The following is a 24386-nucleotide window of genomic DNA, read 5'->3' on the forward strand; positions in this document are numbered from 1 at the left end:
GGTGGCCAGGGAATACGACGGATGGATTAGCACCGGTCGGGCATGGAGACGGAGGCGAAACGGCCGTGAGGGACGGGATGAAGTTGCGCCTAAAGTCCGCGCCGGCACGCCAATCTTCCACTTCCGCGCATCAGGCTGTCGTCATGCATGCATCCGCCTGCCAATAAATACTTTAATTGTTGCACCATCCTCGTCGCCAATTGACTTCCACCGAGACTACCTCGTCGGTCGCTACTCCCCTCTCCTCCAACCCTCCCATCGCGGAGCAGGCGCGGCCGACCATGGACTCTCCCAATCCCTCCTCCACCATCCATCTCTGCGTCCTTGTCCACGGCCTCTGGGGCAATCCCGTCCATCTCAACCACCTCCGCGACGCGCTACAAGCCCAACACCCACAAGACAGGCTGCACATCCTCGTGGCAAAGAGCAATGCAGACTACAACACCTACGACGGCATCGAAGTCGGCGGCGAACGCGTCACCCACGAAGTCGAACAGACCATTCGCGAGCTGGAGAAGGAGGGGGCAAAAGTGCAGAAGATCAGCGTGACGGGCTACTCGCTCGGCGGGCTGGTGGCGCGATATGCAATCGGACTGCTGTACAAGAGCGGCGTCTTTGACAAAGTCGAGCCCGTCAACTTCGCCACCTTTGCCACGCCGCATCTCGGCGTGCGCACGCCCAAGCTGGGCTACCGCGCGTACATTTGGAACATCATGGGCTCCAAGACGCTCAGCACGTCGGGCGAGCAGATGTTCACCTTTGATACCTTCCGCGACACCGGCCGGCCGCTGCTGAGCATCATGGCGGATCGACAGAGCATCTTCATGAAAGGTCTACGCATGTTTAAGAATAAATCACTCTACGCCAACACCATCAATGATCGCAGTGTACCCTACTACACCGCCTTCATCAGCCGCACAGATCCGTACGTCGATCTGGAGAAGGTGGATCTGCACTACCAGCGCGGCCAAGAGGATCCAGTCGTCCTCGAACCCACCCTTCCAGTCACCCTCAAGAAGCCTCGAACGGAGCAGCTCACTACATACGAACGCCTCAGTGTTCTGACACAACAGACAAAAACGACACTGCCCTTCTACGCCCTACTCTTCACCCTGCTTCCCATCGCCCTTCCCGCCTTCCTCGTCAACTCCGTCTACCAAACCTACAGATCCGTCCAGCGCGTCAAGCTACACGAGTCAGATCACGCGGGGATTGGGCTAGGACGATACAGAATACCACTTTTCGAAGAAGCGCAACACGTCCAAGACCGCGTTTACGAGGAACTAGCCGAGAGGAGCAGAGAAGAGTACCTCCCGACTCCGCCGCCCGAGCCCGCATCATCCGCTATCTCCTCTTCGTCTGCATCCGACACGGCTAAACTGTCAAGAACGGAGACCGCCAAGGAGGACTCGCCGTTCCCTGTTCTTGCTTTGACGGAGGAGCAGTTCGAGATGATTGACAATCTGGACTCGTTGGACTTTACGAAATTTCCCGTGCATATTCAGCGCCATCGGCATACGCATGCCGCCATTGTTGTGAGGATGCAGAAGGATGCTTTTGCCGAGGGAAGAGTGGTGGTGAGGCATTGGGCGCAAAGGTTTGAGATATGACGATGTGAAGGAGCCATTGTCAACGCCAAGCTTGCTTGAGAGATGGAGAAGTTGCTATGCCGCCAACTGCGAAATCCGTATGCGCTGCAGTTGTGAAGGTTCGGGCTATCGGTGCGGTTACCGCCCTGTGATTTGCTCATCATCTGCGTGACTATTCGCTCGCGAGGTCATTGAGAGCAACGACCAGCGTCGCTCTCCTCTCTCGCCAGAACGATCAAGCGGTCTGGCGAGAGTGGCACCGCAAGAGCACCACAACCAGAGATAGAACGGCTTCCAGTCGCCTCTGTCGACACCTCAAACCCGTCTAGTCCATAGCTGCCCCTCCATCATTCAAACCTCACCCACTTCAACTCTCCCCTCGCCTTCGTCCCATCCTAATCATAATAATCAGCACTTCTCCACCACCCCATGAGTGGTACAGTAAAGACAAAACAAACTCACCTCCAAAACCATATCCCTCTCCGGCCTAAGTACCATCACCTCCCGTCCCCCCTCCTGAATCAACTCCACCCTCCTTACCTCATAACCCCCCATGCGCGCCGGATCCGACGAAACCTCCACCTTCGTCCTCCACCACAGGCCCGCCTCATCCTCATAAACCTCCATATACCCACAATACATACTCAGCCCGCGCGCCACGTGCGCCACCTCGGCGTCTCCGCCCGTCTGCCACGCTTTGCCGGAGGGAAGGGGCTGCGCTAGGCGTTGCGGGTTCGCGACGTGCGCGGAGAGGAAGCCTTGCGGGGAGATGAGCACGCGGCCGAGGGGAGTGTCGCCGTGGGGTTTGGTGAGGAGGTCGTGGGTTTGGGCGTGCCTTTGTTCGAAGGAGATGCATTTCCAGGCGCCGGAGAGGCGGGAGGAGTACTTGGGCCAGAGGTTGGGGGTGGTGGGGTTGGCGGTTGGCATTGTTCGTGATATTTTGGGGGATTAACTGATTTGTTGGATATTGATTCTTTTGGCTTCCTGGTAGTGAGGTGGGATTGGTTTTATGCGGGTTGGTTGACTTTTTGATAACAAGGTCTAAGAGATGAAGTCAGAGCAGCGACATCGGTCGAGCTCGAGGTCTTGGTCTGTTTTGCAAATCACACAACAGACACTACGGTCGAGATACTCCTCCTCGAACCGTACAGTGTCAAGGAATCAGGCAGGCATGCAACGTATTCAACAAGTGCCAGCATTCTGATTATTCGATGCAGCACCACGCCAACACACCGTCGACAGCTGCCAGTCGTCTTCACACCACCATGGTAAACTTCAGCTTGTTCTGCTCCACAATCTCATCCTTCCTCGCCTCCAGCTGCAACATGTCCCAATTGGCCGAGATGAACCTCCCGGAAGCCCAGGCGCGCTTCTCCCGCGCGAACCACACGCACACCGCCCCAGCCATCTCAATGTCATCGTCCAACGCTACCCGCACATCGTGAGCCTGCGAACCCGAAGCGCACGGAGAGAAGAGCCTTACCGTCATAGACAGCCGCAGGCAGGAGCACCTTCGTGCCCGGCGTGCGAGTGCTGCCCGGATGCATTGCAATAACCACCAAACCCTGGTCCGCGTACGTCTCGCCGAGCTGCTGTGAAAGGCGGGTCTGCGCGAGCTTGGCGATGTTATATGAGATGGGGCTCAGGCCCGTCAAGTGTGCCGCGATGCTAACGATATTGATGAAGAGCTTTCCCGTGCTCGGAGGCTGGAGCATGAGCGGGAGTAAGTGGCGGGCAGCGTAGAAGGGACCGAAGAGGTTGATGTGCATGGTTTGGAGGAAGTTCTCGCATGGGAAGTCGGGGAGAGGGGCGAATTCGTTGATGGAGGTGATGTTGCCTGCGCAGCACACGGTGCAATCGAGCCGGCCGCCGTATCGGTCTTGCAAGAGTTGCTTGAGCTTGGGGTATGTCTCTTCCCGGCTTGCGTCGCCGGGCTCCGTGGAGACGTGGACGGTGCTCCCGCGCCGGCTGGCCATCTCTTCGAGCTCCCCCTTCACTCTCGCCAGGTTTTCTGGGGAGCGCCCCGTAATGATGACATTGGATGCTTTCGCTTTGACAAACGCTTTGGCGATGTACTCTCCTATCCCACCCCCAGCACCAATTACCAGGACTGTGTAGCCGTCGGGGAGGGCGGCATTAGCGGGGTCGATCGCTGGGTCGAGCGTGTGATGAATTGTGTCTGTGAAGAGCATGCCGACGTGCGGCGGCAGCAATTTGGCCAAGGCATCGTAGTCCATCGCGACGGGCTGGACAGAGCCGAATGCCGGCAATCCTGGACACAAGGACTTACATTAGAACAGGCGATCTGGTAGAGCTGGCGCTGTTTTAAGTACCCTCTTGGAACGGCTTCCAAAGTGAAGAATGCATCGAGACAGTGGAGCTTACGGCGGCTGAATGGACGATCTGTCAGCGCTAGGACCTAGTCTGAGCCCCTAGCCCCGAACTCTTGAGTGTCAGCAAACGACAACTGTCCAGTGAAGTAGTCATGGCTTTCTGAAGATGCATAGCTCCGGGGTGACTACGTGGACTGCTGATGAAAGATGAGGTGCTGTCATGCTTGCTGAGTGCAGCTTCAAATATCGAAGCTTCATTGATTCGAGCTTGGAATGGAGATGATGATACTGGTGATGATGAGTTTCCTGAAAGCCAAGGAGACTTGAAACGTAAAGATGCTTGCCAAGAAAAAGGGATACATATGGCAGAAGGTGGTGGAGTTCCTGAACGGCTGACAGATGCCACCAGGTGTCGTCTCAAGCAGAGCACGTGACTCAGAACTTCACCACGCCACTGTTTTTACTGTAGTCGTTTAGAGAAAGGGGCCGATGTTGGAGCGATGGTAAGCTATGCCCTGATTGTTCACAGAGAATGGAAACCGTGCTGACTCGTCTTCAGAGGGCCAAAGGTCTATGCCGTTGGCAAAGAGAGCGTCGTACGGCGGAGGGGCATCGGTTTTTATGAAGATATGAAAGAAGGAGTGGCGAGAGGAGGGCGAGCTTGCGAAGTTGGAGTTGAGCCAATGGTTTGCATGATTCAACACGGTCGAGTCTCGATGGCATGCAGCCACGTTTCAGTCCCGTGTACGAGAGTCAGGCAACACGTGAGGTGTATCAATGGAGATGGAACAATCTAGAACCACGGCCTTGATCTAATCGCCCCATCACGCTTGGCAAGATTCGCTCCTCATTTTCCCGATCGGGCGGACGTGACGTCGGCGGGGTGCCTGCTCATCCACCGTGTTCTCGCCCATTCCATTTCCCCCACCAGTGGAAGTGCCGACGGGAGAAACTCAGCAGCTGTTTCATCCATTCAAGCTTCCCGTCCGAGGTTCGGCCCTGGCCCACGGCCAATGAGCTCGAGTGACGCGCGACCTGCTCCGGATGACGCCAGACTTTGTTCACCGTTTTGAATTTGGAATTGCGTGGGGCACTGATGATTATTCTCGCAGCAGACGAGAAGGACACCCGATGGTTGGCGTTGTCTAGACGATGGTGGAGAGGATTTCCCATCAGGGTGGGTCGTATATAAGTTCTCTGTTCTCCCATTGATCTTCATCTCTCCCTCTACCGTACATCACCCACTACACTTCATCACCAAAACTCTACACCTACATCTACACATTGCAATCATGGTCAAAGTTGGCGACACCCTCCCGTCTGGCTCCGTCCAAGAGGGAGCACCTGACAGGACTGTCGACCTCTCCCAAGTTCTCAAGGACGGCTACCTCATCGGCGTGCCAGGTACGTGTGGACAACACGACGTGAAGTCCAGCATAGAACACCACTAATCCCCAACCCTGCAGCCGCCTTCTCCCCCACCTGTTCGCAAGGCCACATCCCCAAGTACGTCACCAAGGCGCGAGGCGGCAGCAGCGCGCCAGTCTACGTGATCGCGGTCAACGACGCCTTTGTCATGAACGCGTGGCACGAGTCGCTCGACCCGCAGAAAGATTCGGGCGTGCACTTCGTCGCCGACCCGGCCGGCGAGTACGTCAAGAAGCTCGACCTGCTCTTCGATGCCACGGGCCTGCTGGGCAACCACCGCGCGCACCGCTTCGCCATTGCCGTCAAGGACGGCAAGGTGCAGAAGCTGGACGTCGAGCCGGATCCGACGCAGGTCACCACCACCTCTGCCGAGCGGGTCTTGTGACTACGTGACGCAAAGGAGAAGCTGTGAACCTGGCGGAAGGGAATGATTTTGGAAAGATTAACGCTGAAATTGGTGGTTGAGTAGATTCATGTAGACATCTTGAACTTTTGCTCGCCTCCATCAAGCAGTTTCCCGTGCCCCGCTCCGACTTCGGACGTTGTACTTCACGTTCGTTTCGTGATCAGTGTAATGATGCATGCACACCACGATCACATATTGAAGAGTGAGAGAAGCGAGTAATTATGGCAATCAGCATGTACACTCGAGATACTCGACGAACTACAAGCATTCATGTCATTCAACACAGGTCAAGAGTCAGTTGCATGCCATAGCCGGGAATAATCCAACGCAAGGCTACCGAAGGCCTCGGGTATAGCGGCGAAGGTACAAGGTACCTCGAGGTAAGATATAGAAACTCTCAATACCATCATCCTTTAACCCCTCTCCATCTCAAAACCACATCTGCTTATAACCACTCGCCCCCAAGAACGATGGCTACAACCAACGGCACCAACGGCGTCAACGGCGTGAATGGCCACGCAAACACCCCACCACACGAGCAAAATGTCCCCGCGACATCACTCCTCGCCGCCTTCGTGGCCAACGCAACGACCGACTGCCTCACGCCCGCCATGCTGGAGAAACTGCACGAGCTCCTGATCGACTACATCGGCGTCGTCGTCGGCGCCCGCGACAACGCCGACTCCACCGAGCCCATCTACGCCGCCATTCGCGCCCTGCAGGGCCCTCAGGTCACGGGACCGTGCACCGTGCTCGGCATGGGCGCGCCTCACATGCTGCCGCAGTACGCCGGCCTGCTGAACTCCGCGTTCGGGCACTCGATGGACTTCGACGACACGCACGTCGAGGGCCCGCTGCACCCGGGCGTGACGGCGATTTCGGCCGCCATGACGCAGGCGGAGCTGCTGGGGTCCAGCAGCAGCAGTCTCGATTTCCTGCTGGCGATGGCAATCGGGTATGAGATTACGGTGCGCGTGGGCCGGGAGCTGGACTACTCCACCTACGACCGCGGCTTCCATCTGACGTCCATTGCGGGCATCTACGGCGCCGTGGCGTCCATTGCCGTGCTCAAGCACCTCGACGCCAAAACGGTGGAAATGGCATGGGGCCTAGCGGGCAGCAAAGCCGCCGGCTCAATGCAGTACCTCGACAACGGGTCGTGGAACAAGCGTCTGCACCCGGGCTTCGCAGTGCACGACGCGTTCATGTGCGTGGGCCTCGCGGAGGCAGGCGTGATCGGCGCGACGCGCATCTTCGAGGGCAAAATGGGGTTCTTGCAGGCCTACAGCCCCAACCCCAACCAGGACATGCGGCGCCTGACGGCCGGGCTGGGCACCGAGTGGCTGTGGCCGGCGTCGAGTCTGAAGCCCTACCCGGCGTGCCGCATGACGCACGGCTTCATCGAGTTGTCGGGCAACATGCACACTGCGGCGAAGGGAGGGGTGTCCGCTGCAGACGTCAGCGCCATCACGCTGTCGATGAGCCCGGCGTGTTTCAAGCTGATTGGCGATCCGAGTCCCAACAAGAAGCATCCCAACAATGTCATTGACGGGCAATTCTCGGCATACTTCCAAGTCGCGAATGCGCTTGCGTATGGTTCCAAGACGGGCTTGCAAGCGTATAGTCGCCTGTCCGACGAGAAGATCCATGCTCTGTGCGATAAGATCACCGTCAAGATCGTTACCTCGATGAAGGGTTTCGAGGCGCGGATGGATGTGCAGTGGGCGGATGGACGGACCGATCAGGTGGAGCAGCTGTTCCCGCTGGGCGAGACGCAGCATCCGTTTACGCGGGACAAGGTGGATGAGAAGTTCTTCAGCCTGGCTGTGCCGGTGTACGGGGAGGCGAAGTCGCGGGACATCATCAAGATGGTGGACTCGCTTGAAAAGCACAGTGTGGAGCAGTTGCTAGTCTTGTTGCGATAAACTGTGTGCTCTGACAGATTGCGTGTGCCTGTGTAGCAGTGGATTACATTACACAGTCGAAATGATCTAATGATTGAAATGTATTTACCAGAGAATATTGGTCGTTAAGAGTCCCATTCCCTCCCCATTGTGTTCACACCCGAAAACGCCAGCATCAACATCGTCGCAGCATTTGCAAAAACTAGTTGCATCACACGTACATCCACCAGATGGCCCCTAGCCACGAGACGACGACAAAAGCAGTCAAGATGCCCGCGCCCGCCCGACTAGCTGTCGTGATGGGCGTGGTGGGCGCGCCAATGCCAGTATTGCTGCTTGTGCCCGCGCTCGGGTCGCCGGTCGAGGTGCCTCCCGTCTTCCGCGTCACGGGCGATCTGGCGTCCTGGACGATGTTGGCCATGAAGATTTGCATGGCGTCGAGTTGTTGCCCGACGCCATAGGTGCCATCCCATGTCCCGTTGGTCCAGGAGAAGCCGCAGGCGTTGCCGTACAGGCCGGCGATGGTGCCGACGCATTGTGCTGCCGCTGCTGTGGCGGAGGATTGAAAGAACGGGGTGAAAATGTCGAGCAGCGCTGGCACCCATTTTGTGCTGGCGGCCATGTAGCGGGCAAAGTAGCTCTTGAAGCTGTGATGTGTGTTAGCCTGCATTCGCACAAGTGGTTGCCAGATAGACACACCTCAATTCGTTGAGATCGCATACACCGCCAGGGCGCTCGCAGGCTTGCTCCCAGAGGATGGTATTATTGTAGAAGAAAATCTGCCGTGAGGTGTTAGTTATGAAGAGTGCAACATACACCTGCTGACTGTAGACTTACATTACTAGAGTTCCAGATTCCGTAGAGTCGGGTTTCCCATATCGGGTCGCCGGTGATGTTGTACATGACAGCGGCGGTGTTCAGGAGCATGCCGGCGCTGTATGTCCATTGCAAGAACGTGATGGTGGTGCAGTTGTTGGTGTCGTAGACGCCATCGTAGATGCCGTAGCCGGGCCCTTCACCAAAGTTGCTGATGAGCAAGACACCCTCCATCCAATCCCACGCCCTGTTGACCCAGTTGGCGTAGGTCTGGTTGCCGGTGTATGCGTACAGACGGGCACCGAGGTTGATGAAGCCGGCATTGCTGGGGCTGTTCTTGTAGGTGTAGCCCGTGTCGAAGGTGAAAATCTGCCATCGCAGGCCGCCGTTGCACGTGGACGTGTCCCATCTCGCTTGCTGGCTATTCCAGACGCCTTGCGCCAACGCCAACCATTGCGGCTGATCGGCGGGCGGATTGGGAAACTTATACTCCGCAGCGGTCATGACCGCGAAGCCCCAGAAAATCTGATCATCGTTACCCTCGTCGGTGGTCTGATTGGCGGGCATGTAGTCCTTGGTCGGCGAGACTTGGAACTGTAAGGCCTGGGTGACGACGTCGTTGTAGGTGTCGTCGCCGGTGTAATACCAATAATCAATCAGCGCTCCCCACATTGCGCCGGCTTCCCACCAGTAGTAGGGCCCGCCGAGTAGGCCGGGCGTGCCGCCGGTGAGGTTGCCGCCGTACCATTGCATCATGCTATGCGCCGCCGTCGACGCGGCGGACTTGACGGAGTCGGGGTCGGTGGGGTCGAGGCTGATGGCGGCGACATGGCGGAGGGAGGAGAGGATGGCGGTGGTGGCGAGGGCGCAGTCGCGTAGTCGGATGCGCATGGCTGTGGTTGTTCGGGGGAGGCGGATGAGGTGGAAGAGGTGGTGCGCCCGGGGAATGGCAGTGCGCGGGTTGTTGGCAGGTGTCAAGATGGTCGTCGGCGGATTTCCGAGATGTCAATGCACGTTTTTCGGTGGGGTGGCCTCGTGGAAGGATGGGGCGGAGGGTGCGGGCGAGGCGAGTCAAGCGAGTGTGGTCACCGACGATCCAAGAAAGGGTTGGGGTGATGTTGCGACGCTCGGGGTGAGGGTCAGCGGGTGGAGGTCACGTCGCACATGGCTAGCCGGGTGTGAGAGGAAGAAGAGCAGGCAAAGCGTGGAGGTCATCGATTCCGGGACTCGTCGTAAGCGCTCCACACCTCAGCGGAAGATAGTGGGATGGGTGGCGTCAGACAGCGCAGTGAGTGCATGTCATCGGAGATCCGAACCTTCCCGCCATCCTGCACCACACGCAAACCCCACAGTTCTCGCCCGCATCCAGCCTGCTCCACGCCGCACTAGCCACTTCGGCAATCGCGGCCTGGCGACCTTCCCTATTCCGGTCGGGGCCGAGGAAGCTTGATGCTGGAAATAACTCTTGTCTTCATCCTCACCTCCATCGACGACATATATCCATCGGCAACACCATCACTACAGATACTCAGCTTTGATGAATGCGGGTGGATACAAGTGACAGGATGTGGAACAGTTTCGGATTCGTCGCGTCGTCACCTCTGACGAACATCGTTTGTGCACCCATCCAACCACAGAATGGTGTCTCTCACGGGTGACTGCAGAGGAACACAACAGTTAAGTGTAGGTCAGGCTGAAATCAGGAGATTCAGTCCGTTTATTACTTTCACCTCTCCCCTCGCCTTTTCACTTCCACATTCACCTTTGCAATTGCATAAACCACGCCCCAACTCATCTCAAACCTCCTTCATCAACACCACATCAGTTCACCACATTAACACCACATCGGCACGATGGCAGCCTCAAACCTGGAGTAAGTCTCCCTGCCCAGCCCTCCAATCTGCTTCTGCCATTACTGACGCGTTTGCAGGGTCTTCCAAGGCGGGACCTTCATCTTCGAAGTCGGCGGCGCGGAGTTCACCGTGTACAAGAAACTCATCGCCCGCTCATCTGACGCCCTGCTCGCTCACATCGAGAACAAGATGAGAGAGTCGCAAACAGGGCGTGTGTGTTTGCAGGAAGTCGACGAGCACACCTTCGGTCGCTTCGTGGAGTACATCTACACGGGCGATTACAACCCTGCCGAGCCTGTAGAGCGGCCTGCTTCAAAGACATCGAGGCAGGAGGGTGCAAGCTCGCCCCGCAGATCTGCAACGTATCGGCGCCGGGGTTTCCGTCGAAATGCATCCAGCGACAATGAGCTGCTGTTGATGAGAGGCGATACTGGGGCTAGCCAACAGGCACTCTCCAGGAGTTCTTTCATCAGCAATAAGAGAAAGGCGGCGGCAGTCATCTCGAATGCTATGGATGAATCTAGGATGTGTGACGAGCATCTGGAGATGCTGGCCTCACCAACACAGCACAAACCATGTCCACCGCCAGTTTTTAACATCGACACAGTCAAGCCGCTCGCAACCAACTCGATCAGCTGGGCTCGCCACAACGTCCGGCTCGACTACACACCGCTCTACATGAGCCATGCACAACTCTACGTCTTTGCGGAGAAATACGACATTCGCAAGCTCCGCAACCTGACGGCCGCTCGTCTGCGCGAAACCATCCCCAGATACCTCAGTTCCTCCCCTGCCGAAATCGTGGGGCTCGCACGGCACGTCTACGACAACACACCAGACCGCACGCAGGAGGTCGACCAGCTGCGCATGATCGTGACGCAGTTCTGTGCGACGCACATAGATACGCTGCAGGAGTCTGCGGAATTCGTCTCTATGCTTCATGACGGAGGACAGTTCCCCGAGGTGTTGGTACGCGAGCTGTGCAAGACTCGCAAACCTGCGGAGGGTGCAGTGGGATCCTTATTCGCGTGATGGCTAGTTCCCGAAAGGTGTTGCGATCGTCATTCGGGAGAAGTTTAGTGCTAGAGAGCTGTCATCTCAATTCAATCGTCATGGAGCGTCGCTCTATACACAGTGTATACCTCTACCAAACCGTCATGTTCCCTCATCCTCCTGCTCCTCCTCATGCCCATCATACCTTACCGCGCCCTCCGGCGGAAAGCGCGCAAACAACAACACCACAAAGCCCACCGCCGCACACGCCCCATTACAAGCAAACGTCAAATTCGGCATTCCCGCATTCGCAAACACGCTAAAAATCAGGCCAAAAATGCTAACAGTGCTGAGGCGCGCAGCAGACTCGACAAGGGAAATGGCGCTCAGCGCATCATTCTTCTGCTCCGGCGCGCACATCTGCAGCATCGTGCCCTTGGCCGCGGAGCCCGTGCCCGCCGCAAAAGGCAGGATGACGGCGACGACGTACATTTGCCAGCCCTTGGTGGTGAAGGTGGCGAGGGCGGTGAGGACGCCGTCGAGGATGAGGCTCCAGCGGGCGTAGAAGAGGTCGAAGGCGTAGTTTTCGCGGTCCGTGTCGGGGCCGTCGTTGAGGGTGGTGGAGCGGGTGCTTTGGTTGGTGGTTGTGCGGCGGATGGGCTCGTCGGGTTCGTCGACGTTTGCTTGGCCTGGGGGGAGGGCGGCGGAGGTGAGTTGTTGCGGGGCGGTGGGGATGATGTCGTAGCTGTCGTTGTCCGTGTCGGTTTCTGGTTCTTCTTCTTCTGTGGAGTCGTGGCTGCATGCTTTGAGACTGTCGCTGTCTGTGGCGGATGATGCCGCTGCCGCTGCTGCTGCGGCTCGAGACCTTTCTTCCCGCCTGTCGAATAATCCTCTTCCCCATGAAATGATGGCGGGAAAGGCAAAAGTCAAGAACGTCGCTCGTACGACAAAGTTCAGACTGACCAGTTCGCTGTTGGCGCTCGCGCCGAAATCAAATGCATCGGTGGCGTACATCTGCAGCAAGGTGAAGATGTAGCCGGTGGCGAAGACGGCGAGGAAAGCGCCGATGCCGAGCAGAAGCACGCCGTACTCCCTGCGCACAACGCCATTGCGCAGCATCCACTTCTGGGGCGTAAACATTCGGAGTGGCTCGAAGAAGGCTCCAACGGTTTTTGCCTTGCCCTCGAAGGCGTTGTTCGGAGGAATGTCGGGCAGGAAGATGGTGATGTAGAGTGCGGAGAGGCAGAAGAGGACGACGGTCAGTCGGAAGGGGACATTGATATTGAACCAGTCGCTCAGCAAGCCGCCCGAGAGAAAGCCCAGGGCGGTGCCGAACATTGCGCAGCCTTGCAAGCGGCCCAAGGTCCCCGTGCGCTCGGAGGGCAGCACGACCTCGGCGGCGTAGCTGTTGAGGGCAAGAAGGTATCCCGCCGGGCCGCCGATGATGGTGATGAATTGGGAAAGCTGGACAATCATGATGCCCCGCGCTCCTGTGGTCATGATGCCGACGTTCTGGATGAGGAGGCGAATGGCAGGCCAGAAGGTGCCCATGAGCAGGGCTTTCTTGACACCCCAGACTTTGATCATCCAGCCGGTGATGAAGAGGTTCGCCACTCCGAAAAAGGTGGTGCTGGCGCCGAGAAGGGCGACGGCGCGAGCGGTGCTGGCTTCGATGGTGTGCAGTCGACATCGCGTGTCGAAGGCTGGGGTTCCCACCGGAGGCGAGGCATGGTGGCGGTAGTACTCATCGCAGGTCATCAGCCCGAAAACATAGATCAAGGGCACCTGGGTGACGCCGAAGGAGACGGAGACGAGGAAGGCGGTGAGGAGCAGACGATAGATAACGGACTTGGGCCATTTGCGGCGTCTCGAGGAGGGCTTTGACGGGCACGGCTTCTTGGGGAGCAGCGGCGAGGTCTCATGGGCCGGCGGGTTGCTATCGGTAGACTTCGTTACCGGCGTGGACAAGGACGACGCCGCCGGAGGGGAGATGCGGCCATTGGCGTGGCTCGGCATCGTTACCAGTCCCGAGTCATGTGCAAGAAAGGCGAGAGGTCCAGTACAGCATTGTCGAGATGGATGTTCAGTTGAACAGAAGCATATCGCTGGCGGCAAAGGGTGTAGTTGGGCGTGGTTGACGATCAGCAACACCGTCGCCGTCGCCGCGCGCTAACGAGGCACATACGGCACGGCACAGCACAGCACACGCTCGTTACTCGGTCTCGGGTCACGTAGCATCGAAGCGGTGGGAATTGTGGGGTGGTTGGGCCGAGGGCGGCGGCGGGCGCGGCCGCGGGTTGGCGGGGCGGATGCGGCGGCGTTGCGCGGGATGCAATGTCGCCATCCCTCTTCACGCTCGTGTTCGCACGTAGATTCCATATCAACTCCACGACTCCCTTCAGCAGCCAAGAGAGCGTCGAGCATCTTCCAGCCGCCTGCATACTATTGCCACTCCGGAAGTCCATGCCGAGCCCAACTGCTTGCTAAGAAATTCGTTGACTAAGTATCTGCCGACCTCACCTTATCTCATGCGACATCGCCTCCTCATTGCCAAGCATCTCTCTACTCTATCATTCCCCTCCATCTCTGCCTCTCTTCTCTCGTATCTCGGCCATGTCCGTGACATTCATAGCCCTGCACTCTACACAATGTCGGCCGACACGAAAGTCAACGAAGCTTCACCGCCAGCCATAACCGAGCACGTCAGCGACAGCGAAGCCCAGAGCGGAGACATCATCAATGCTTCCGGCCACGTACAAGAGCTCCGTCGCCAATTCTCCTTGCTCTCGTTAGCAGGCGTCGGGTTAGTAGTAGGTGATGTGTGGCCGGCCCTCGGCGGCTCCATCCTCGTTGCGCTGTATAATGGTGGTCCACCAGGTGATTCGCCACCACCCTTCCCATCTTCAAAGCCACTCATCTGATTGTGGAGCGTCTCAGGTGTATTATACGAATTCATTGTCGTCTCTATCTTTTACTGGATCGTCGCTGCCAGCATCGCCGAGCTCGCGTCTGCCATTCCGTCCAGCGCAGGCGTTTATCATTGGGCTTCAATCACCCCTGGACCGAAATGGGGTCGTGTTGTAGGCTTCTTTGCTGGCTATTGGAATTGGCTGGCGTGGGTCTGGGGGGAGGCGTCGTTCACTTTGATCTTTGTAAGGAGCCAGACACCTAGCCGACCTGATGAGACCCTCCATTGCTAACGACGCCCAGGCAAATACGATTGTTCAGATGTAAGAACATGTTTCCTGATTAATGGTCGACACCCCTACTCATCCTGCTTCTAGGTACGCACTCAACCACCCTGGCTTCCAAGTGCAGCCGTGGCAGGTTTTCGTCACATATGTCATTGCAACATGGTCCGCTTGCGCCATCGTCTGCACATGTAACCGTGCGATGCCCTACCTCAACCAAGTCGGCATCTTTTTCGTGCTTGGGGGCTATCTCATCACCGTCGTTGTAGTGTAAGATCCAACTACCCCCGTCTCATCCTCTAACCCGCTCACTGTCTCCACTTACAGCGCAGTAATGCCCGGCCGCAACGGCCGCCCACCACACGCCACCTCCTCCTTCGTCTGGACGGAATGGCGCGGCAGCGGCCTCGGCTACCCCTCCGGCTTTGTCTTCGTCGCAGGAATGCTGAACGGCGCCTTCAGCGTCGGTACCCCAGACGCCACCACGCACTTGGCGGAAGAGGTGCCGTACCCTCAGCGCAACGTGCCCATCGCCATCGGCTTGCAAATGGCCATCGGCTTCCTCACAGGCTTTACTTACTTAATCGCCATCTTCTACGCGATTCACGACTTTGACGCCCTTTTCGGCTCGCCGTATCCGATTGCGGAAATCTACCGGCAGGCTACTGGCTCCGCGGCGGGGGCGACAGGTCTGCTCGCTCTCGTGCTCATCTGCATTGGAATTGCCATTGTCGGGCTCTACATTACGTGCGGCCGGACGCTGTGGGCTCTCAGCCGCGACGGCGCAACGCCATTCCCCAAGTTCCTCTCGCGCGTCTCCCCGCGCTTCGACATGCCACTCAACGCCACGGTGGTGAACGCAATTATCGTGACAGCTCTGGGCGCCATTTACGTGGGCAGCACAACGGCCTTCAACGCCTTTGTGGGCTCCTACATCGTCATGTCCAGCTCCTCTTACATTGCCGCTATCCTGCCGAATCTGCTCACCGGCCGGAAGAACATCGAAGTCTACGGCCCATTCCACCTGCAAGGCGCGCTGGGCTTCCTCATGAACGGTATCGCATGCTCGTATATGATCGTCTGGTTCGTCATCTATTGCTTTCCGTACTCGCTGCCCACCGATGCGCAGACGTTCAATTACGCGTGCGTGCTGTGGTGCGGCTTTACGATTTTCATCGCTGCATGGTGGTTTATCGGCGCGCGGAAGGATTACCGGGGCCCGCCGATTGTGAGGCGGGGTGGGCGGGTGGTTGTTGCGGACACTGTGAAGGCGATACAGGCGGAGACGAGGTGATTCCTGGGCCAGATGAGACGGGCGTTACTTCTGGAAGGTGTCATTCAAGTAGTCGACAAACAGCTCTCGTATGCGGCTTTTGTTGAGGGCGTGTTGTCGGTTCAGAGCAGTGAACTGTCTCCGTAGTCGCTGCAGTTGCGGCAGAGACGGTGCAGTGGCTGGCAAATAGACGCACAGCTCCCGCGACTCAGCAGGAAACACCTGGCCTCCGGCCTCGCCCGGATGATCCTGCAACCACGTGGTGATGGCAGCCACGACCTCGGACGTCGTCTTCTCCAATTCGTAAAGATAGTCCTTCTCAGCCGCAGGCTTCAGCACCGTCGCGGCATTCGCCCTCACCACCTTCCCCTTCCCATCGGACCCGACAAGCGCATCCCAAATCGCGTCGTAAGGCGGATGCGCATCGTCGAACGGGACAGTGAAGAGCGGTGCGTCCCATCGACTCATCCCATTCGGCTCCTCATACCTGAACACCAGGTTCTCAAAAACGTCGACTTCGTAGCCGCCCGTTTGGCTTTCTAGCGCAGCATCGTTAAGCTCACGACACTTCTCGACCGGCGTGCCGACATGAACCACACAATTGGGCGTTTGGACGGCTTTGGCCTCGCAGTACAATTGGTAGCGGAAGCCTTTGATGTAATTCATGCCATCGGCAACGAGCAGGACATCACGGGTCAGATGGCGCTTGATAGCGGATGTAAAGGCGGCACGGGCGTCCTTTTCGGGGCGCGCGCTGGCGTAGACATCGCGAGCGAGGCCGAGGGTTTGGTCGTTGATGTGGTGCACCTTGAGCCGTTGGACTTTGGGATCTGGCGATTGGGAGATTTTGCGGGCGAAAAAGTCGACGAGTTGGGTGGAGCGAAATGTTTTTCCGCTGGAGGGATAGCCGGAGATTAGGATGAGCTGGATGGTGAGCGGTGTCAGAGGGGTGTGGTGCAAGTGCTTTCAGGCTAGGTTGATACTTACTGGCATCGATGCGGGAGATGCAAGACACCTGATCTCATCGGCATGCGTGCACGTGTAGTGGAGTGGGAGTGAGGCCGGAAATAGAGAGAGGCAACGCCCGGCAATAAACCCCTCTCCACATTCCGAGGATACGTTCGGAAGGTGCGGCGGCTTACCTAATTTAGGCGGATGTCGCGAGAGCGTGGCCCCGAAGGAAGATGTGGAGGCGGAGATGAATACGACGCTGACGGGAAGAGTGCATGTGCCCTTTGCCGGCAGCTGATTGATCTGGAACTACCCTTTCCCATTCTGCCGACAGTGTTGCGCACCGGCTAAGTTGCACCGTCGCGCTCTCCGCATCCCACCCTCCAACGCAACGCCATCCCGATGGCAAAACCCGGGGAAACGTTAAAGTCATCGCGATCGCCAACCTGCAGTTGCCTCGGCCTTCCACTCCGACTTCCGCCGTCTTGACCTCATTTCTTCCCATTATTGTTCCGATCGGTTCATCTCACATAGCCTTTGTGACTCTCGCACGTTTCTTTTGGCGTCATCTTCTCTTCCTCCTGCCTTCATTCTAACAACAAGCACCCAAGGCGAAGAGAAGGGAGACAAAAATTACACAGCACCGCACCTGCATCGCGACGACGCAAGGCACCCGACCCAGACCGTCATCGATTGCTCACAGCCGCAGGGTACGCCGGCCGAGGTACCGTCGACGACTCATCCTGCGCGCCTCATCATTCAGCCTTACCTCCGCCGTCTGCCTGAATTCTTTTCCTCCTCCCTCCGCCACATCGCATCACATCCGTCCGACCAGAATGCAGACTAGATCGCAAGGACGGTCCATCCAGCAGCACGCACCGCACCAGCAGCAACTCCACCAACAACAACAACAATATCCACAGCACACCCAGCACGAGCAAGAACAATACCAAAGTCGAAGACCAAACTACCCTCAAGCAACAACAACCACCACCACCACCCAATCCGTCCCAACCTCCCCCTCCTCCTCGCTCTTCAACAGCTCCAGCAGCATCTCCTCCATGTCCTCCATCACCGCCCCCTCAGCAGCAACAACAGACTCCTCTCCCACAATGTACCAGCAGCAACCTCCCCAGCAATCACAGCCCTTCATCTCCGCCCCGCTGCCCTCCCCCTCCACCAACCAGCCGGCAACCTACTTCGCCTCCCTCGCCCCGCAACAACCGCCTTCCCAACGCCGGCAAGATAATCGCTTCGTAGGGCAAAGAGGCGGCGACGGCGGCATCCCCGAGACGGCGCCGTTCCTGCATGACTTCAACCTCGTCGCGGAAGCGGCGAAGCGCGCGCAGATGGCGTGTCTGGCGCGGGATCTGGGGGATGTCGGGCTATAGGTACCGAGAGGGATGGCAAGACGGACATATCTCGCATGGATTCGAGGGCGTGTTTTTCTTTTTGAGACGTGCAACGACTTTGATGGGAATGGATTTAGCAAGGAGCGGGGTATTTGGTTCTTTTTCTTGTGAGGGCCCAGGCGGCCATTCCGAATAGCATACGAGGTTGAGACTCGCTAGGCTGGCTCTGGTAGAATACGAGATCTCGAGGCAGAGACTACGTGTAGATGCGTCGAGGAAATTGGAGAAACAAAGATGTCTACACTCTTGACTTTTCTTCTTCGTCGTAACTTAGAAGCCACTCACTCTTGGGCTTCAGCCAAAAGGCAAAGCATCGCTCAATCGCCAAGAACCAAAAACAACAAAAACATCAAATGCTATGCAAACCCCCCTCTCCAGTCCCCCATGTCAAAACAACGCTCTCACAACTCCTTCACCCACCCAGCAGGGACCACGCCGCGCCCACTCGAACTCTCAACCTCACACCACCCATCCCCCTGATCCGGCTGCACGAGCACCATCTTCTCCCCCGCCTCCATATCCGTCTCGCCGGGCCCCGCAGCAGAATAGGCATACAGCGCCTCCACATGCTTGACCTTCTTCGCGCCGCGCCTCGGCGCAACCGCAGGGCCCTGCTTCTTCGTTTTCGGGAGCACGCCGCCGTCCGAGCCGGTGAGACTCGTCGTCGACGTGGAAGCGGTGGAGATGGGGCGCTCGCGCGCGGGGAGCGCTCGCAGGGAAGTTTGAGGCGGCGCGCCGAGCTCGGCGTACGAAGCGGGCACGAGTCCCGACGGGGTGCCGAAAGTGGAGGGCTTGATTTTGATCCAGCCGCTGCCGTCGTCGGGCTCCGCGAGGGTGAAGTCTTGGCCTTCGGCGATGGAGATTTCGCCCTCGCCCGTGGCCGTGTAGGCGTAGAGCATCTTGCCGTGTTGAAGTGGTTCTTCGGCGTCCGGGATGGCGGCGGGAGAGGCGTATTGGCTTGGGGGTGGGGCGGCGATTTTCCTTCGACCGCCGGGTGCGGGAGGGGGAGCTGCGCTGCTGTCTTCGCCGCCGGTCGATCGTGCCGTTGCTCCAGACACGCTTCGCTGGGCGGATGCGGCGTACCCTGAACTCAAGGTGTTCATGGATCCGAGCGTGTCGCTTCTTTGTAGACCCGGGTGGGTAGCGAGGCCAGTACCGCCGGTGCTGCCATTCACCGCCCTCACTTCCTCCACCGGCGGCGCCTCCAGCCTAGCAGCCGCCGCGGCTTGTCGTTCGGCTTTGATCTTCTTCCTGTCCTCCTTGCCCAGCTCTCCAGGACAGTCAGCGGCGACCTTCAGCTCACATTTATTGTGGCACGTGAACCCGCAAAGTTCGCAACTGAGCCCTTTGGCGCTCAGCCCCCATATCCGGTCGCCACACAAATCACAATTGGTGGGGATTTTGAAGGTCTGATTGTGGAAGGTATGGCTTTGCGCTCCCCTGCTGATGTCGCCCACGACAGCGGTGATGGTGAATACCTCCATTTCCGCCGTAGTTTTCTTCCGTTCTGCCTCGTGAAGAACCTCGCGGTGCCGGAATTGGGCGCGGATGGCTTCCACTTCGTCACGTTGATCCCTACCGTCTCGGATAGCCTGCCGCACTCGGTCTGCGCCGTCGACTTCCTTTCTGCTCATCTCACTCTCGCGCTTGAACTCGGTCAATGAGCTCTTGGATTTGGTCAAGATGTTCATGAGGAAGGTCTTGCTGGCGGCATCGATGGCCATACTGTTATCGTCGAGCCAGACCGGCGACGGTTCAAAGACGAAGTCTCCTGGGTCTACCCATTGTGGTGGGGCGTTATGCCGGGCAAACATCATGCTGTCGAGGACGGGATTATTCCGGGGAATTTCGGAGGCAAGGTGGGAGATGAGCTGGGTGTTGTTGTTGAGAGTTTGCGTTTCGACTTTACAAGCCTCAAGCCAGATGGCGTTAAGAGAGGAAGTGCGGGATTCTGAGAGCGCCTGTAGAGACTATGAAGGGATATGTGGTCAGCCATCAGAATAACCTGCTAGAGACGCGTAAACTTACGTCGAGGACCTCCGGAATGTATTCGTTATAATATCGCTCCTTTTGCTTGTTCGTCACGTTGATCGAGATCAAATATGTGTTCTGTTCCGAGTGAGCCGTCTTTCCAGCTGCGTTGCAGTCGTATTATCATACCTTGGCATTCCTCATCTCCGCCAACTGCTGTTGATAGTGCGTCTGAGCCTTGGTCTTATCAAAGGAACCCTCCGCCTTCTTCCGACGATTCTCCACCTCCTGGCAAATGCTGTCGTATTTGCCCTTGGTCTTCTTCAAGTCCGCATAGCTCGAGTCCCGCTCCTTTTCCAGCTTGGCCGCATAGTCGGCGTGCTGCTTCCGCACATCTTCGGAGCGCATGGCCAGGCTGCGGAGCGGTTCGGCAAGGGAGGTCAGGAGGGAACTGGCGAACTGATCGTGTTCCTCCGCTCGCTTCTCGAGTGTCGTGAGCTGCAGCGACCATGTGGTCATGCTAGCACTTTCCAGCGAGCCCGGGGTGACCGTGGGGGTGTTGCCGACCGACAATTCGCTGCTCCGCTTGCTCTTCTTCTCAAAGTACTTTTTCGCCAGCGCCGACAGCTTCTGCGAGTACTCCTTCTCAATGGCGCTGCGCTCGCGGTAGAAGGCCTGGACATCGTCGAGCCAGGAGACGTTGTTGGCGCACCATTGGTTGACTGTCTTGAAGCCATCGTGGATCTCGGCGCCGATGGAGACGTTCAGCGCCACCTCGGCCATGGTGTGGGGATGGCGGAGAGGGCGGCGTATCCAAGACTACCGTATGTACATCAAGATGATCGCCGCTCTACGCGTGGGCTTGCAGAGAGGGTGCGCAGCTGTCAGGTCGGGCTGTCAAGTCGCCATCCGCGTGGCATTTCCCAAACCCCCACCGACCAAGACCGATGGAGGTGCGGGATGTGGGGCAAGCCCTTATCGGCGGATCTTGCCGCCGCTAGCGTCAGGTCCCTCCTTCCTCGAATCATTAAATTCAAACACCTCACAACCTCAGCTCGGCCATCATTCACCACTGTTGCTGAACTGCACAGACTCGCTTCATCGTCTTCGGGCTGTGCCTACTCAGTCATTGTTGACAGTCTTCGCGCTCCTTATTGTTCTCATTCACTGCTGGGCTTGGTGCCCTTCGTGCCTTCGCTTGGCTCGTCCCCCACGGCTACGTGCATAATCATTCACTCCCACCCACTCAGCATTCACTGCACACTCGACAGTCACAGGACCATCTCGCACCACCATGGCGGATGACAAACCCACCCCTGCTCAGCCTAGCGCTGATTCGAATCTCGCCAAATCCTTCGCAGATCGATTGACCTTCCCTGGCGACTCCAAAGACAAGGCAAACGGCACCGAAAAGTTCAACTGGGCGGATGAAGTGACCACACCATTGCAAGAGACCGACGAGAAGACTGCAACACTGCCCAAGGCACAGACCGACGGCACTGCGGACGAGAAGACGGGAGAATCAGACATGGCACAGAAGGATGGCGCGACGGTGTGGATGAGCGGCTCAGACGGCCTGGACGAGCCCGCCTTCGATGTCAACGTCAAGTTGGCTGACCTCCAAGATGATCCCAACAACCCCTTATACTCCGTCAAATCGTTCGAGGAGCTCAAACTGTATGTGCTCCCCGCACCGCACGTCTCTCACTCACACTAACCTCCAACATCGCAGTCGCCCCGAGCTTCTTCAAGGCCTCTCCGTCATGAACTTTCGCAAGCCCTCAAAGATTCAAGAGCGTGCGCTTCCTCTTCTCCTCATCAACCCTCAGCGCAACCTCATCGGCCAGTCACAATCAGGCACGGGAAAGACGGCGGCCTTCGTTCTCAACATGCTCTCCCGCGTCGACCTCAGCACCAAGCAGCCGCAATGCCTTGTGCTCGCTCCCACCCGAGAGCTTGCTCGCCAGATATCCGCCGTGGCTTCCCTCATGGGCAGCTTCCTTGCCGACCAAGGCCTTCAAGTCACCGAAGCCATTCCGGATCCAGCGAAGCGCGGCCAGCAGCTTGAAGGTCAAATCATCGTTGGCACGCCGGGCACAACCATGGACATGATCAAGCGTCGTCTCCTCGATGCCAAAGGCATTCAAGTCTTGACACTCGACGAAGCAGACAACATGCTCGATCAGCAAGGCATGGGCGACCAGTGCACTCGCACCAAGCGTTTGCTCCCCAATCTCAAACAGACCGTCCTCTTCTCAGCCACCTTCCCGCCAGAGGTCCTGAACTTTGCCACTCAATTTGCCCCCAACGCAAATCAAATCACTCTCGAAGTCGAAAAGCTCACAGTCAAGGGCATCAAGCAAATGTACCTCGACTGCAATTCCGACGAGGAGAAGTACAATGCGCTGGTCAAGTTCTACGGCCTCATGACCATCGCCTCTTCAATCATCTTCGTCAAACGCCGTGACACCGCGGCCGAAATTGAGAGGCGCATGACGGCCGAGGGTCACCGTGTTGCCTCCCTCACCGGGGCACTGGAGGGTGCTCAACGCGATGAAGTCTTCAACAAATTCCGCAACGGCGAAGCCAAAGTTCTCATCACCACCAACGTGCTCTCCCGTGGCATCGACGTGCAGACGGTCACCATGGTCATCAACTACGACATCCCCGAGCTTCCCGGCGGGCTCCCAGACTTCGAAACCTACCTCCATCGCATCGGGCGTACGGGGCGATTTGGACGCACCGGTGCTGCTCTCAGCTTCGTGCACGATCGCAGAAGCTGGGAGAATCTCATGAAGATCTGCAGTCACTTCCAGGTCGAGCCGACGAAGCTCGACACTTCGGACTGGGATCATGTGGAGAAGATGTTGAAGACGGTCATGAAGAATTCGAGGAACGTGCTTCCCAAGGAGGTTAGCATGGAAAGCTAGATGGAGCTGTTGTGTCTCGAGATTCGACGGACGGAGGAACGGATGGAACAGCTCGCCTTGAGACTTGGAGAGCTTGGCGGGCTATAGATACCACGATTGCGAAGCGATGGAATGCATTGCCGGGAATGGTAGGCGTTCTGAATAGCGTTCTAATCAAGCAGTAGACACGGTCTGCGTGTGTATGTACCGTAGTTACCGCACCACGGACAGGCAGAGATCAAGCCTCTCCGCCTTTCCCATCTGTCTCTCCCGCCAAATCCCACCGCAGAGAGTACCCAAAAACCGTCCTGCGCAGCCCCTCATCCCCGGGATCCTCATCGAACATGACCTGCTCCATCACATGCTCCATCAACTTCTCCACCACGAACCCGCCCGCGCGCGCCAAGTCGAAGAACGCGAGATCTGCTTCCAGCAGCCAGGGCCGGTAGGGCGTGAAGAAGACGAGCGCTTGTGCTGATGCGCTGCGCTTTAGCGTGAAGCGGACGGTGCTAAGGAGTTTGGCGTGCTCGGAGTGGTTGAAGAGGAGGTCGCCAAGAATCAACAGATCGAAGCCTGCTTGTGAACCTGGTGCGGCAGGAGAGAGATAATCAAGCAAACCCCTCGCCTCTGCACCCCACAAATACCCCTCGGCATAAATGACTCCCTCCCCTTTGGCTTGAGGGAACAAGTGCGCATGCGACGCAACGTTGAGGCGCAGGTTCTCGATCAATTCTGCTTCTGGGTAGTCTGTCACGAGCACCTTTTGGGCGCCGTGCAGGGCGCAGATGAGGCTTGGGAGGCCGGCGCCGGCGCCGAGCTCGAGGACTGTCTTGTTGGCTATGAGGGTTTGGGCATGTTGTTCGAGGTATGTGGCAAGGGTGCGGCCGGCGTTCCACAGGAGGTGGCCCTGTGTTGGATTAGTTTGCTGTTGTCCGTTTCATCGAGCTCAAAGTCTCGTCTGAGAGGGTTTTCTTTCCGTTCAAGGGGGAAGAAGAAGACTGAGATGGAGGGAATCAAGACCTACCCAGAGAGGACTGTGGCCTATGAGACGGAGACGCAGTTCTACGCCGCTCAGGGTGCGATATGAGGCGGATGTTGGCTGCTTTTCGGGGGGGTAGTAGCCCTCCGGGGCTTCGAAGATGTTCAGCTCGCCATCCTGTGAGGCGTCGCCATCGGACATCTGGGCCTCGGAGGCAGAGATTAAGATGCTGCCCGAGTACGGCTTCCCAGCTCACTCACTCTCTTGACAATCCTCCAAGGCCAGAAATTATTCTAAAATGCAGGTACATTTTTCCTGTGAAGCACGCATGCAAGAGCCGTGCAGGGTCAGCACGGCCCGGACCTTCTTCTTGAACTT

The 24386-nt window shown here is 57.7% G+C and overlaps 14 protein-coding genes across 14 annotated transcripts; 7 read left to right on the forward strand and 7 right to left on the reverse strand.

Moving 5' to 3' along the window:
* Nucleotides 1-65: 65 nt before the first annotated feature.
* On the forward strand, nt 66-1814 carry BDY17DRAFT_120968 (putative serine esterase-domain-containing protein). Its single transcript, XM_033729310.1, has one exon. The coding sequence runs from the start codon at nt 282-284 to the stop codon at nt 1608-1610; it is 1329 nt and encodes a 442-aa protein (XP_033590651.1). The 5' UTR covers nt 66-281; the 3' UTR covers nt 1611-1814.
* Nucleotides 1815-1936: 122 nt separating this feature from the next.
* BDY17DRAFT_322957 (Lipocalin-like domain-containing protein) lies at nt 1937-2516 on the reverse strand (the record flags this gene model as incomplete). The annotated part of the gene is made up of 2 exons (XM_033736914.1): nt 1937-1984; nt 2052-2516. The coding sequence occupies 2 exons, from the start codon at nt 2514-2516 to the stop codon at nt 1937-1939; spliced, it is 513 nt and encodes a 170-aa protein (XP_033590652.1).
* A 105-nt stretch (nt 2517-2621) lies between these two features.
* On the reverse strand, nt 2622-3930 carry BDY17DRAFT_294946 (uncharacterized protein). The gene has a single exon (XM_033733217.1). The coding sequence runs from the start codon at nt 3824-3826 to the stop codon at nt 3005-3007; it is 822 nt and encodes a 273-aa protein (XP_033590653.1). The 5' UTR covers nt 3827-3930; the 3' UTR covers nt 2622-3004.
* A 1201-nt stretch (nt 3931-5131) lies between these two features.
* On the forward strand, nt 5132-5875 carry BDY17DRAFT_294952 (Redoxin). Its single transcript, XM_033733218.1, has 2 exons — nt 5132-5326; nt 5389-5875. The coding sequence occupies exons 1-2, from the start codon at nt 5215-5217 to the stop codon at nt 5733-5735; spliced, it is 459 nt and encodes a 152-aa protein (XP_033590654.1). The 5' UTR covers nt 5132-5214; the 3' UTR covers nt 5736-5875.
* Nucleotides 5876-7748, forward strand: BDY17DRAFT_294954 (uncharacterized protein). Its single transcript, XM_033733219.1, has 2 exons — nt 5876-6136; nt 6223-7748. Exon 2 carries the CDS (start codon nt 6227-6229, stop codon nt 7679-7681), a length of 1455 nt encoding a protein of 484 aa, XP_033590655.1. The 5' UTR covers nt 5876-6136; nt 6223-6226; the 3' UTR covers nt 7682-7748.
* A 1-nt stretch (nt 7749) lies between these two features.
* Nucleotides 7750-9763, reverse strand: BDY17DRAFT_264028 (glycoside hydrolase). Its single transcript, XM_033731877.1, has 3 exons — nt 8498-9763; nt 8360-8439; nt 7750-8307 (listed from the first exon to the last, which is right to left on the reverse strand). The coding sequence occupies exons 1-3, from the start codon at nt 9365-9367 to the stop codon at nt 7872-7874; spliced, it is 1386 nt and encodes a 461-aa protein (XP_033590656.1). The 5' UTR covers nt 9368-9763; the 3' UTR covers nt 7750-7871.
* A 566-nt stretch (nt 9764-10329) lies between these two features.
* BDY17DRAFT_309405 (uncharacterized protein) lies at nt 10330-11361 on the forward strand (the record flags this gene model as incomplete). The annotated part of the gene is made up of 2 exons (XM_033735329.1): nt 10330-10349; nt 10407-11361. 2 exons carry the CDS (start codon nt 10330-10332, stop codon nt 11359-11361), a joined length of 975 nt encoding a protein of 324 aa, XP_033590657.1.
* A 123-nt stretch (nt 11362-11484) lies between these two features.
* Nucleotides 11485-13338, reverse strand: BDY17DRAFT_249084 (major facilitator superfamily domain-containing protein; the record flags this gene model as incomplete). Its single annotated transcript, XM_033730949.1, has 2 exons — nt 11485-12067; nt 12188-13338. The coding sequence occupies 2 exons, from the start codon at nt 13336-13338 to the stop codon at nt 11485-11487; spliced, it is 1734 nt and encodes a 577-aa protein (XP_033590658.1).
* A 556-nt stretch (nt 13339-13894) lies between these two features.
* BDY17DRAFT_333348 (amino acid/polyamine transporter I) lies at nt 13895-15819 on the forward strand. The gene is made up of 5 exons (XM_033737904.1): nt 13895-14199; nt 14260-14474; nt 14533-14552; nt 14607-14783; nt 14841-15819. The coding sequence occupies exons 1-5, from the start codon at nt 13971-13973 to the stop codon at nt 15805-15807; spliced, it is 1608 nt and encodes a 535-aa protein (XP_033590659.1). The 5' UTR covers nt 13895-13970; the 3' UTR covers nt 15808-15819.
* Nucleotides 15820-15831: 12 nt separating this feature from the next.
* Nucleotides 15832-16779, reverse strand: BDY17DRAFT_322965 (chromatin associated protein KTI12; the record flags this gene model as incomplete). Its single annotated transcript, XM_033736915.1, has 2 exons — nt 15832-16710; nt 16774-16779. The coding sequence occupies 2 exons, from the start codon at nt 16777-16779 to the stop codon at nt 15832-15834; spliced, it is 885 nt and encodes a 294-aa protein (XP_033590660.1).
* Nucleotides 16780-17573: 794 nt separating this feature from the next.
* On the forward strand, nt 17574-18128 carry BDY17DRAFT_322966 (uncharacterized protein; the record flags this gene model as incomplete). Its single annotated transcript, XM_033736916.1, has 1 exon — nt 17574-18128. One exon carries the CDS (start codon nt 17574-17576, stop codon nt 18126-18128), a length of 555 nt encoding a protein of 184 aa, XP_033590661.1.
* A 422-nt stretch (nt 18129-18550) lies between these two features.
* Nucleotides 18551-20903, reverse strand: BDY17DRAFT_322967 (uncharacterized protein; the record flags this gene model as incomplete). Its single annotated transcript, XM_033736917.1, has 3 exons — nt 18551-20119; nt 20178-20258; nt 20310-20903. The coding sequence occupies 3 exons, from the start codon at nt 20901-20903 to the stop codon at nt 18551-18553; spliced, it is 2244 nt and encodes a 747-aa protein (XP_033590662.1).
* Nucleotides 20904-21168: 265 nt separating this feature from the next.
* Nucleotides 21169-23166, forward strand: BDY17DRAFT_294966 (P-loop containing nucleoside triphosphate hydrolase protein). The gene is made up of 2 exons (XM_033733220.1): nt 21169-21797; nt 21853-23166. The coding sequence occupies exons 1-2, from the start codon at nt 21415-21417 to the stop codon at nt 23048-23050; spliced, it is 1581 nt and encodes a 526-aa protein (XP_033590663.1). The 5' UTR covers nt 21169-21414; the 3' UTR covers nt 23051-23166.
* On the reverse strand, nt 23167-24347 carry BDY17DRAFT_294968 (uncharacterized protein). Its single transcript, XM_033733221.1, has 2 exons — nt 24054-24347; nt 23167-23936 (listed from the first exon to the last, which is right to left on the reverse strand). Exons 1-2 carry the CDS (start codon nt 24207-24209, stop codon nt 23268-23270), a joined length of 825 nt encoding a protein of 274 aa, XP_033590664.1. The 5' UTR covers nt 24210-24347; the 3' UTR covers nt 23167-23267.
* Between the last annotated feature and the right edge of the window lie 39 nt (nt 24348-24386).

The sequence above is a fragment of the Neohortaea acidophila genome (assembly GCF_010093505.1).
Source record: "Neohortaea acidophila strain CBS 113389 unplaced genomic scaffold BDY17scaffold_4, whole genome shotgun sequence".
NCBI classification, from domain to species: Eukaryota; Fungi; Ascomycota; class Dothideomycetes; order Mycosphaerellales; family Teratosphaeriaceae; genus Neohortaea; species Neohortaea acidophila.

Excerpts from the sequence above, each read along its gene's own strand:
- BDY17DRAFT_120968 (XM_033729310.1), top strand. The coding sequence starts at position 282 with ATGGACTCTCCCAATCCCTCCTCCACCATCCATCTCTGCGTCCTTGTC.
- BDY17DRAFT_294946 (XM_033733217.1), bottom strand. The coding sequence starts at position 3,826 with ATGGACTACGATGCCTTGGCCAAATTGCTGCCGCCGCACGTCGGCATG.
- BDY17DRAFT_294952 (XM_033733218.1), top strand. The coding sequence starts at position 5,215 with ATGGTCAAAGTTGGCGACACCCTCCCGTCTGGCTCCGTCCAAGAGGGA. Across the intron at positions 5,327-5,388 it reads CTACCTCATCGGCGTGCCAG|CCGCCTTCTCCCCCACCTGT; the intron begins GTACGTGTGGAC and ends CCAACCCTGCAG.
- BDY17DRAFT_294954 (XM_033733219.1), top strand. The coding sequence starts at position 6,227 with ATGGCTACAACCAACGGCACCAACGGCGTCAACGGCGTGAATGGCCAC.
- BDY17DRAFT_264028 (XM_033731877.1), bottom strand. The coding sequence starts at position 9,367 with ATGCGCATCCGACTACGCGACTGCGCCCTCGCCACCACCGCCATCCTC. Across the intron at positions 8,440-8,497 it reads GAATCTGGAACTCTAGTAAT|ATTTTCTTCTACAATAATAC; the intron begins GTAAGTCTACAG and ends ACCTCACGGCAG. Across the intron at positions 8,308-8,359 it reads TGCGATCTCAACGAATTGAG|CTTCAAGAGCTACTTTGCCC; the intron begins GTGTGTCTATCT and ends CACACATCACAG.
- BDY17DRAFT_333348 (XM_033737904.1), top strand. The coding sequence starts at position 13,971 with ATGTCGGCCGACACGAAAGTCAACGAAGCTTCACCGCCAGCCATAACC. Across the intron at positions 14,200-14,259 it reads GTATAATGGTGGTCCACCAG|GTGTATTATACGAATTCATT; the intron begins GTGATTCGCCAC and ends GGAGCGTCTCAG. Across the intron at positions 14,475-14,532 it reads CGTCGTTCACTTTGATCTTT|GCAAATACGATTGTTCAGAT; the intron begins GTAAGGAGCCAG and ends AACGACGCCCAG.
- BDY17DRAFT_294966 (XM_033733220.1), top strand. The coding sequence starts at position 21,415 with ATGGCGGATGACAAACCCACCCCTGCTCAGCCTAGCGCTGATTCGAAT. Across the intron at positions 21,798-21,852 it reads TCGTTCGAGGAGCTCAAACT|TCGCCCCGAGCTTCTTCAAG; the intron begins GTATGTGCTCCC and ends CCAACATCGCAG.
- BDY17DRAFT_294968 (XM_033733221.1), bottom strand. The coding sequence starts at position 24,209 with ATGTCCGATGGCGACGCCTCACAGGATGGCGAGCTGAACATCTTCGAA. Across the intron at positions 23,937-24,053 it reads TAGGCCACAGTCCTCTCTGG|GGCCACCTCCTGTGGAACGC; the intron begins GTAGGTCTTGAT and ends AATCCAACACAG.